Source organism: Ornithodoros turicata, chromosome 1, assembly GCF_037126465.1.
Source record: "Ornithodoros turicata isolate Travis chromosome 1, ASM3712646v1, whole genome shotgun sequence".
Lineage (NCBI taxonomy): Eukaryota > Metazoa > Arthropoda > Arachnida > Ixodida > Argasidae > Ornithodoros > Ornithodoros turicata.
The window spans coordinates 73004819-73017152 of NC_088201.1; the positions used below are offsets into that span (position 1 = coordinate 73004819).

At 44.0% G+C, this 12334-nt stretch overlaps 1 protein-coding gene across 1 annotated transcript in view; it reads right to left on the reverse strand.

The window, feature by feature from the left end:
* Positions 1–271: 271 nt before the first annotated feature.
* Positions 272–12334, reverse strand: part of LOC135400809 (uncharacterized) — a 36437-nt gene continuing 24374 nt past the window's right edge. The window contains exons 7-8 of the mRNA XM_064632735.1: positions 5638–5729; positions 272–489 (exon numbers count right to left, since the gene is read on the reverse strand). Of these exons, the coding sequence (XP_064488805.1) occupies positions 367–489; positions 5638–5729 (215 nt within the window). The 3' untranslated portion in view covers positions 272–366. The remainder of the gene's footprint in view (positions 490–5637; positions 5730–12334) is intronic.

Genomic DNA, 12334 nt, shown 5'->3' on the forward strand with positions numbered 1-12334 from the left:
CACACTTCTGGTTTTCAAAAAATCAGGAAAGAGGACGATATCATCCTCAAATGACGGCTAGTTCTGACTTAAAAGCATCCGGGCGCGTTGGTACATGACCGTCCGTGTCCGTTTCGCCGTCCTTACACGGCTGGTTCTGAGTGTATTGGCGGTCAAGTTCTGTTGCTCTTTCCACTGCCTGTTTCGCATATGCAAGAGCAAATAGATATCACACAACGCACGCAGTTCCAATTGCCTGTTTCATGACGTATTTTATTGCTTCCTCCTTTTAACTGCATATTCTCCACGGACGCCTAGTAACATAAGCGTATGGTACGCCACAAGTCGTGCAGTCGGCTACCATAGGCTGGCACCACAAGTGAGGCGCTAGAAATCTCCGCGAGAATGGCGTCTAAGAACGATGGGAGGAATCTGTCTCTCATGAAAAGGCCTCTGCATTCCTGCACCGTTTTCTTCGAAACGATTTGCGGGTGATAATTGTAGCCGATGCTGAAAGCAAGAGACAATTGGTGAGCATGATATGGTGACGTTCGTGTCCGAGTCGCTTGAACAGCTTACATGGGACGTACGCATGTGGATGAAGCAGCTCGAAGATAAGGTCGTGTCCTTCGTCCTTCACTTCAAGCTGCGTGACCTACACTGTTAAAACAGAACTTCACCACCTCCTAACCAACCATCATACCAAATGATATCATTCTGTGTCATGATTTGTTCAAAACAGGGGGGAGGCGCCTATCTGGGACAAGATAATCTGTCCCAGATAGGCGCCTCCTCTCATTTTCAACAAATCAATGCACAGAATGATATCATTCGGAATGATGGTTGGCTAGGAGCGTGCTATGTGGTGAAGTTCTGTTTTAACAACATACTTACAAGATGTACCGCCCGCACACCACGTCGTTGAGAAGCGACGGGTACACAGAATTTCACCACATAGCACGCTCCTAGCCAACCATAATTCCGAATGACATCATTCTGTGTCCTTATTTGCTGAAAATGGCGAGGAGGCGCCTATCTGGGATACATTATGCATGTCCCATATAGGCTCCTCCCCTTGTTTTGAACGAATCATGATACAGAATGATATCATTCGGAAGCGTGGTTGGCTAGGAGCGTTCTACGGGGGGTGTTCAAGTCAAACCGGGATTTCTGTCTCCTGAGTGTACAAATGGCTCGCGCTACTGCTTTTTCGTCAATTTCACACGCGACAGGTCTCTGCGTTCACCACGTGGTGGTCCAAAGTTTGTGCAAAACAGAAGACACGTGCTCGACAAGATGACCGACAACGAGGTGAGCGCGCACATCGGACAGCGAATTGTCATGAAGTTTCTCCTGAATGAAGGCGTAAAGTCATCTGAAATTCACAGAAGACTTCAGGCTCAGTATGGCCAGGATACACTTAGCCGCAGCAAAGCGTTTGAGTCGTGCAAACGGTTCCGAGACGGCCGTACATCAGTGCAGGACGATCCCGGCCGGGGCGGCTCAGAGCCCAGTGTCAGAGTTCTTGAGAACATCCAACTTGTGGAGCGCCTGATCCTCAAGGACCGACGGATAACATGCCTCGAACTGGCTCGAAAGACGGACCTTTCTGTGGGAACGTTGAACACTATCATTCATGAACACCTCCAGTTTCGGAAAGTTAGTGCCCGTTGGGTCCCGAGGCAGCTCTCCGTGCTTGAACGGCAGTGAAGACTGGAAATCTCCCGAGAGCTAAGGTACCGTTTCGACACTGAAGGACAGCCGTTCCTTGCGATCATCCTTGCGAATCATCACGTGCGATGAAACGTGGGTGCACCACTTCACTCCTGAGTTTAAACGCGCATCAAAACAGTGGAAGCATCCGGGCTCGCCAGCTCCCAATAAGTTCCGAAGCACCCCGTCTGCGGGTAAGGTCATGGCCACGGTTTTCTGGGACAAGGCTGGCGTTGTTCATGTTGATTTTCTGCCCAGTGGTACCACCATCAATAGTACATATTACTGTCAGGTTCTCATGGATGTGCATAAGGCGCTGAAGCAAAAGCGGCCGGGCCTCATCACCAAAGGAGTCCTCCTCCTACAGGACAATGCACGCCCGAATACTGCGCATCTCACGACACGCACCTTACAGGAACTTGGCTGGGAGTTGCTGCCACATCCCCCTTACAGTCCAGACCTCGACCCCAGCGATTTCCATCTCTTCGGGCCACTGAAGGCGTTTCTTGGGGGCCGCCACTTCAGCTGCGACGACGAGGTCAAGAATGCCGTCCGATCATGGCTGCTACGAGCCGGTAAGGATTTTTACGCTGTTGGCATGCAAGCCCTCGTGAAACGCTGGGACAAGTGCATTAGTGCAGCTGGAGATTACGTTGAAAAATAAAACTAATTTCTCGCCTGTAAGTTCATTTTACTTTTGCGAAAAATGAAAAGTCCCGGTTTGACTTGAACACCCCTCGTATTTGGTGAAATTCTGGTTTAACAGTGTAGCTTCAGGAGGTACGCACTAGAGTGAGCTAAGCGGTTAATTGAGAAAGGATAATTGCTCTTTACGTGACACTTCCACACTTAGCAATATCATTAAAAAACTTACTAATGTCCTTTCAATTTTCACGTACTCCTTCCTGCAGCGGCAACTCGAAGCAAGCAACACAGAAAATACATGGCATTATCGGGTAAGCATAAACTAGCCCCCGCCACAACTTCCGGTGCCTCAAAGGCTTCCGGTTCTTGCACGACTAAGGACGCTCGAAACCAGCCGCCATGCAGAGTTACATCTCTCGCTTTCCTGATTTGTTGAAAACGGGAGGCGTATGCCTTTTTGTTGCAGTTTGAATTGCCACAAAAAAGCGTATACGACCCTGTTTCTCCTCAAATCAGAAGGGATAACTGTACCAATCGGCACAGTGGTTGGCGCAGAGCGTGTTTGCTGTCAGACCGGATGTCGTTTTGGCACCAAACCGGAAGTGGTAAAAACGGCATGTACAGCGCAACTAGGTTTCGCCATTACTTAGCGTTTCCACTGCGGTGACATTGGTTTCAAGTTTCAATTCAGCGACCGCGTGGAAGACATACTTGGCTCGCTACCCGACCGGGAGAAGCGGGCGCGTGGGGTTCCGGATGGTCATTCCGGGCTCGCGACAGCGCGGATGGGACTCCGGTATGCTGTTCGGCTGCGCTCTTACCTAGGTGACTCGGGTGGATCGTGCCAGCGCCCAGAGCTCAAGAGAACACTTCTTATTATTTGGTGTGGTAGTGACAAAACGTGCTCATGTGATGTTAGCTTTCATCCCGATGTTCGCAGAACTCTGTGACTGTATGTCAACGTTATACATGAATAACACATATTTTGAAAGCCCTACACTCTTAAAAATGAACTTCACCACATAGCACGCTCCTAGCCAACCATCATCCCGAATGACAACGTTCTCGCTCCTGATTTGTTGAAAACGGGAGGAGGAGCTATTTTGTGCCGTGCATAATGGCCACAAAATGGGCTCCTCCTCCCGTTTTCAGCAAATCAGGGGCGAGAACGTTGTCATTCGGGATGATGGTTGGCTAGGAGCGTGCTATGTGGTGAAGTTCATTTTTAAGAGTGTAGGCACTCATGCGTATATCTGACTCCCCTGCTTTAGCAACATGTGTAACTATTTACCATACAGGGTGTCCCAGAAAACGTGTCATTGAATTATACTAAAAAAACTACACCACCTAGAGTCATGCGGTCAATGGCATTTGTTCTTACTGGGTTTTTGCCACCTCCTCGTGTGAATGTCGTGTAACGTAAATTAAATTATGTAAATTTTTGCGAGCTAAAGTCGGAAATTTGCCTAGTAAATGTCACTTTTTTACGCCACCAATGTGAAGAGCGTGTCTAATTTAATCAAATTAATGATAATTTACAGGGATATTCAGAAGCTATCCCATCGGAAAAAATAGCCGAATATCATGCTCTACGGAGGTCGCACAGAATAGCGCACGATGAATTTTTCAGCGCAATCTTTGTCAGTCCAACGAAAGGAGGTTGGAAACCCAGCCCTCCCCGACATCGCAGAAAGATATAAAACAGGCACGGCTTATCACGTCCGACTTTCGCTGGGATAATGCTCTCCCTCTCCCAATTTTAGGAACTGTTACTTTTTCTACTATCACTCTGCACTCTTAAAAATGAACTTCACCGCATAGCACGCTCCTAGCCAACCATTATCCTGAATGATATCGTTATCTGCCCTGATTTGTTGGAAACGGGAGGCGTACGCCTTTCTGTGACACTTATGCTGTTCATAATTGTCACAGAAAAGGCGTACGCCTCCCGTTTTCAACAAATCAGGGCAGGTAACGATATCATTCGAGATGTTGGTTGGCTAGGAGCGTGCTATGCGGTGGAGTTCATTTTTAAGAGTGTGTGGGCTGGCTTCGGAACCTCCTTTCGTCGCACTGCGAGCGATTGCGCTCAAAAAGTCATCGCGCGCTATGGTCCGGTGCTCCGAAAAGCATGATATTCGGCTATTTTTTCGGATGGGATAGCTCGTGAGTATCACTGTGAATTATCATGAATTTGAGTGAATTCGGCACGCTCTTCATATTGGTGGGGTAAAAAGGTTACCTTTACTTGGCAAATTTCCGAGTTCAGTTCGCAAATATTTACATAATTAAACCTGGAGTACATGACATTCACATTTGGAGGTGGCAAAAACCTAATAAGAACAAATGCTGTTGACCGCATGATCCTAGGTGGCGTAGTTTTTTTTATTATAATTCAATGACACGTTTTCTGGGACACCCTGTATATGTCATATGCTCTGCGGCGAACATCTGAGTGCTGCAAGAGATGCTTTGGCAAATTGAAGTATTCGTTTTCTGCACTGCTCTTGGTATTCACACACAACTTGGTGTGGTAGTTTTATCTTTGCGAGTCATTCGTTGATACGTGTGGGACACCAGACGGAAGCTGTCTTTCCCAGAGATCGTCCATATAGTGAACGCTAGGCTACGCCGCATTAGTACGGTGATATTGTTTACTTTGTCTGAGGTCTGAAAATGCATACATGTCAACATGACAAAGACATTCCGGTTGCTCGTTCTGTATTACTAAGATTAATATAAAGATAAATTTGTGGTGACAGAGCTAATCAGGAAACTCGTGCGATGGGTCGACACATTGGACTTCCGTTCCATTATTCTTGATTAGAAGACTATTAAAAGAAAGCGAGCGGTATTTCCAACAGTCTGAGAAGAAACTAGTAATGCAACATTCATCTTTTCTATTTCGATACATTCTTTCTTTCAAACTTCCTGTCCATAAGCAAGAGAAACGTGTACCGCCGTATCGCTTCCCTGTCCGGACGCGAGCTCGGACCTCCACTCGCAGCTTTTCGAAATCGCCGTCAGGTGGCTACGGCTTCGCTGGAAGCGCGAATGGGGGGATCTCATAACCACAACGTGGTTAGATGCTACCCATGCTGCCTGTGATTTACACATACTAGGTGCCGCACGTTTAATCGCGTAAAGCTACGCAATGGAACTATGCAATATATCATGCAGTAAAATCATTGTAATCTCCATACGACGCGCGTAATGTGAGTGATTCTCTCCGGTATTCAAAGAGAGAAAATTAGCCCTCAAAGAACGCCTGACAATATACGATTCGTTTGGTGCACTTACCCTGCTTAGTGAAACATTCGGTAGTCTGCCAAGAAGAGTAACCATGAGAGCCAACAGGGCAATGGTAAGCAGTACGGAGATAGGAACAAAGTCTGAAAAAAGGGAGGGGGGGGGGGGGCTGTGCAAGACAATAAAACAAAAACTGGACGGGAACAAGATTATATGTCCATTGTGTCGCTATGACTCTTTGCGGTGTCGCTTACAAAAGGAAGTAGTTTTTCATCTACTGCCAGGCTTTGCGTAGCCTTGTGTCACCCACTGAACTTCACCGCATAGCACGTAGTGCGCCAATCATTGTCGCGAACGATAGGGTTATCGGTTTTGATTCGAGGAGAGGGGGAGGCGTACGCCTTTTTGTGGCAATTACCATATATCCAAATTGCCACAAAAAGGCGTACGCCTCCCTCTCCCCTCGAATCAGAAGCGATAACCCTCTCCTTCGTGGCAATGGTTGGCGCACAGCGTGCTATGCGGTTAAGCTCTGTTTTTAGAGTGTACACTGTTAAAACAGAACTTCACCACATAGCACGCTCCTAGCCAACCATGAGTCCGAATAATATCATTATGTGTCCTAATTTGTTCAAAACAGGGAGGAGGCGCCTATCTGGGACAAGATAATGTGTCCCAGATAGGCGCCTCCTCCCATTTTCAGCAAATCAATACACAGAATGATATCATTCGGAATGATGGTTGGCTATGAGCGTGCTATGTGATGAAGTTCTGTTTTAACAGTGTACGTTTGTCGTATGCTCCCAGAAGATGCGTTTATTACACTTAATAATGCACTGTATTACGTTAAACATCCGGCGTGCGCATTACATAACGATGCAAGGAACACGTCATTTTCCAAAACCTTCATGCATAAAAAGTTATACTGAAAAGAGCTACATTACCAAGACATAAGACAGTGTCTAAATGGAAGTACGTGCAATATACATAGTACATCCACATACAGGGTGTCCCGCATAGCGTATCACGAAATTATATTTAATTAGAGTAATAAAAGTAAAACAATGCAAGTTTCACCTGCTTGAGTTAGAATAAGGTGCTACTTTTGACGTAGCACGTGTTTCTAACATATCGTGAGCAAGACAGGACTTGCAATGGATGTCTCGTGCCTTCTTTTATACCCCACTGATGTTCTTTTTTTTTCGGCTCCTATACATCTTTAGGTTGAAAAAGGCAACATATGCAGTAAACGTGTCATATGGCCCATAAAATATAGGCATTTTTTACGCTTCCCAGTCAGAAAATTCTGTCCCACGGATGTCCATCGGATATACTTTCACGGTGATATGGATATCCGCAGAATAATGAAATTCCTCCAGCGGGTATACTACGGAGATCCACTTGGCCGGGCTTCGAACTTCCTACGAACGAACACCTTGCGGACACAACCAGAGCATACGGACGTAAGCAGGAGCTCTCTGGGATGCAGCGTGTGTCACTTTTTTTTATTTTTCAGAAGTCAGTATACGCTTTGCAGTAGAATATAAAGCGTCTTTCTGCCATTTTTTAAACATCTGCTACCGTCGCCAGTGGTTTTGTTTTCTGTTGCTCCGCTTTCTTTCCCATAAGGGAAAATAAGCACGGCGTTTCTAAAAATAAAGAAAGAAAAAAGCAACGAGAGATTGGGCCACTCAGCAAAAAAAAAAAAAAAAAAGACATTTGGAAATGAAGTGCCATTCACTTCCGAACAGAAAACAGACACAGCTCATGGGTGTTCTCGCAAGCTTCTACACATTCGAAAGCGCCGTTCGCTTGTGAGTCGGAATCAAGGGTGGGATGCCTAAGTTTAATTTGATTGCGTACACAAACAACAGTGAAATGAGAAATTGCTATGCGTATTAAGTCACCGTGAAGGTAGTGCCTCTGTTTCTTACTTATTTGGTTTCAGAAAGTGAGTTGGTTCATAGAAAGTTGAATTTGTGCAGTGCTACATCGTCCCGCGTTTCTCTCTCTCATGCAATGCATACATACATAATCCTATCACGGAGCTGATTCGGACAATCCGTGAAACAGCCGTAACAGGACCTTCTGCGGATATACGACTACGGATGTCCCTCCATAAATATCCCAGGGGAGTCCCACGGAGGTCCATTTTCGGATATGAACATTGGGGCCCATTTCGGACACTTCGATCAATATGGGATGTCCTCGGGATTTCATGTGTTGTCTGGGTCTGTTTTCGTATACACACGAACGCAGCGTGGTGCAAATTCTGTGGCCAACAGTACAAGTGTGTCAGGTGAATATTTCCAAAATTAGCTCACTAGCTCACTTTCTCTTTGGTGGATTTCCGGAAGCGCGAGGATAGCAGAACTGTAGTCACGTATAAGAAAGGCCGCATTGTTTGGTAAGCGTCCTGAAGGTTGCACGACCACCTGATATCGCTTTTAAAAGCCGCTTGCAAGTGAGCTTGCTGCAACGTGTGCAGAACTCAATATCCCCGTTTTTATCTATATTTTTAAAGATTGATTGAAAGTTTTTGATTACTGAGACATGACCTAAGGGGCCGGATATAACACGCGCTATGTCCTCATAATGCGCTGCGACGGCCAATGCGCATGCAGCCCTGCGCGCGCCAATTTTGAGAACAATGATAACGCTAGCTATGTGCAGTTCTTGATTAGGCCTGTGATGGGCTTTTTGTATTCTATCCACCTATGCCGTCAACACAGCTTGGGACAAAAGTTCCTATAACGCTGGAATCTTGTATTTAAACTCTTCCCCAGCGGCCCCAGGGGAACATTTCTTGAACACAATTCGTGAGTTCACTTATTCCAAGGATTCTGCTCAACACCTGCTCTCCTAAGCAGCAGGGGAGGCTGAGAGAAGTTCAATACAAAATCCCAGCGTTTCAGAAGCTTTTTTGTTTCCTAAGCTGTACTCCCGCAGCCTGAAAACGGCGAGCTTTCAAATCGGCATACAACCGAAGCGGCGAAACAAAATTGCTTCTTCAGCTTGTTTAGGAGGCGTCTGGTAAAAAAATCAGGGAAACAAAAAATGATAAACTGATAACCGCGCTGGCAGAAGGATAGCGAGACAATGAGAAGTCGTTTCACGGGGCCTCCGGCTTACTCTCCCGCCGTAACGAACAGTTCCTCCTTTCAGCTGTTGTGACCCGTAGCATTGCTTATCTTACAAGGCATTTCTGAAGTAAGGTGAAACCAGCGTTCAGGGGGGATGTCCCTGAATTCTCCTCATGCGAACGCCATGAGCAGAAGAACGTGTAAAATGACGCCAAATCACCAAGCAAGAACCCTGAGGAAGGTACGGGCAAACAAGTTGTATTCAACCTAAGAACAACGTGTTGGTTGCTCATGATCTCTTTGTCACATTTCACTCAAAGGAAAAAAAAAAGAAACAGTAAATAAGAGTAAATGGAGTGCAACTATGACTTTTACACTCTTTCTGTGCTCTTCTCTACCCATCGTTATTCTGATTATCCCGCATTACTCTTCCCATACTCTCTTTACCCTGCTATGACATTACGACTATGACATTGCCATACCACGCTGAATACGCAGGTTCTCGTCCGTTGACTACCTGTACTCTAAAATTGCGGCTTAATTGTGAGTGATCGCCAAAGTATGTGCATATTAATGAACCATCCTTTGTCAGTCCAAGTTTCAAGGTTTGTACACCCGTCCATATAGCCCCTCTCAGCGTGTATACGCTCAGGGCATGAACGTTAAAGAGGCACTCTTCATCAGTAAACAAAAGCAGTAACAAAATAACGTATAAGTGAACATAACAACCCCGCATAATTTTGCCCCGCATCCACGCAGAGTAATTTTTACTCCCGTGCTGGACCAACAGATACTCCCCGGCGACAATGTAACACGCTTTCGAAAAAAAGGAGTGAACTTTACGCTAAAAAAGAGGGATCTCAGTGACAGATTTTACACTGCATAAGAGTTGGGAACACTCTATTTTTTCTTAGAGTGTTGCTTGTCGCCGTGAGAACATGTTATTTGCAATGCAGGCATTAGCCATAGAATATGACTTATGTTACCGGTAGGGTATAGGTAGGTATAGGAACAGAAAAGTGTGTTATCATTGCCTGGCAAAGTGTCATTAAATTTCTGAAAATAGGTTTAACTTCAGAAAATTATGAAACTACTTGGAATACACACCACAGACTTTTGCCACAGATTCAGGCCGTTTGCATTCGCGTCACGCATTAATTAAGCTAATTTTGCTAATTGAACTCCAAAATTAGCCAAGCAGATGTAACGTTTTTCTTGATGAATTCGGAAGCCAATGGCCACAGTACACTATTCCAACCGAAATCACAGGTTTTCTCAGAAGATTTGTACAAAAATTTGACAGCCGCAAAACCTCACTTGGCAAGGCGTGCTCCATGAAATTTGCGTTTGCGTAAATGCTGGCTCTGCCTTTATCGAGACAAAGTGCAAACAACCACACCCGATCGAGGGCATTACCGCGGTAACCGACGTTATCAGTGGCTGGGGACTGACGGTATGCACGTTGATAAGGGCGGAAGGAGTGATTATGTCCTTGTTCGTATAGGAGGGAGGGTATTTGGATGGAACGAAAAGTTCCGCAAACGTAAATATCAGCAAGAGCACCTCGCACGAGGACGGTTTTGCGGCTGTCAAATTTTTGTACAAATCTTCTGAAAAAACATGTGATTTCGGTTGGAAGTGTGCTATGGCCATTGGCTTCCGAATTCATCAAGAAAAAAGTTACCTCTGCTTGGCTAATTTTCGAGTTCAATTAGCAAAATTAGCTTAATTAACGTGTGACACGAATGCAAACGGTTTGAATCTGTGGCAAAAGTCTGTGTGTGTGTATTCCAAGTAGTTTCATAATTTTCTGAAGTTAAACCTATTTTTAGAAATTTAATGACACTTTCTCAACTACTGAGCTGTGCACCATCAGAAACGCCCATGATATAATCTAGAGGTGGGACGAATCTCGAACCTTTCGAATCCTGTCTTAAAAAGAGTTGAAAAAGTCAGGAAAAAAAAAACGCTTTCACTGAAGAGTGTTGTAAAGCAGAATTTGATATATTTATTTAATAAAAGACAAATTAAATAATAGCTCACTTTCAGGTGAAAACATACCCATATACTTCTTCTTGAATGTAATTTATTTAACATGTTGTTCATCGACTGCAGAAAACACAAACCCTTGAGTCTGAATTCTTTCCATCAAACTACTCTTAAAAATGAACTTCACCGCACAGCACTCTCCTAGCCAACCATTATCTCGAATGATATCGTTATCTGCCCTGATTTGTTGAAAACGGGAGGCGTACGCCTTTTCTGTGACAATTATGAACAGCATAAGTGTCACAGAAAAGACGTACGCCTCCCGTTTTCAACAAATCAGGGCAAATAACGATATCATTCGAGATAATGGTTGGGTAGGAGAGTGCTGTGCGGTGAAATTCATTTTTAAGAGTGTAAGAAATAATCAAAAGCAAAATCATGTTTCTTGTACTGTAAGAGTTCCTGCCTGAACTCTTTCAGTCCAGAGCAATGCAAACAAACAAACAAACAAACAAACAAACAAACAAACAAACAAACAAACAAACAAACAAACAAACAAACAAACAAACAAACAAACAAACAAACAAACAAACAAACAAACAAACAAACAAACAAACAAACAAACAAACAAACAAACAAACAAACAAACAAACAAACAAACAAACAAACAAACAAACAAACAAACAAACAAACAAACAAACAAACAAACAAACAAACAAACAAACAAACAAACAAACAAACAAACAAACAAACAAACAAACAAACAAACAAACAAACAAACAAACAAACAAACAAACAAACAAACAAACAAACAAACAAACAAACAAACAAACAAACAAACAAACAAACAAACAAACAAACAAACAAACAAACAAACAAACAAACAAACAAACAAACAAACAAACAAACAAACAAACAAACAAACAAACAAACAAACAAACAAACAAACAAACAAACAAACAAACAAACAAACAAACAAACAAACAAACAAACAAACAAAGAAAGAAAGAAAGAAAGAAAGAAAGAAAGAAAGAAAGAAAGAAAGAAAGAAACAAACAAACAAACAAACAAACAAACAAACAAACAAACAAACAAGAAAACACAGTTGAAAGTCTTAAATTAATCAAGATGTTTATTCAAACACCAGCATTCTCACTCGCTCAGTGTCTGGCCTATACTGCGTTTTTTTTTTTATCAGCTACACTCTTAAAAATGAACTTCACCGCATAGCACGCTCCTAGCCAACTATCATCTCAAATGATATCGTTATCTGCCCTGATTTGTTGAAAACGGGGGGCGTACGCCTTTTTTGTGACAATTATGAGCAGCATAAGTGTCACAGAAAAGGCGTACGCCCTCCGTTTTCAACAAATCAGGGCAGATAACGATATCATTTGAGATGATGGTTGGCTAGGAGCGTGCTACGTGGTGAAGTTCATTTTTAAGAGTGTATGGCAAAAGTTGTGCTGAAGAATCCTTCTGACATTACTGTCAATGGGGTGCGTGAACTTTTTAGGCCAATCGGGCTTTCGACGAATCCCAGAAGCGCAAATTTTAAAAAGAAACAAACAAACGTGGTTGGTGGATTCGAAAGATTCGATTCGCCATTTTGGGCACTGGGATTCGCATTCCCGAATCTCGAATCCCTGCTTATACTATCAAAGCAGAGCTTCACC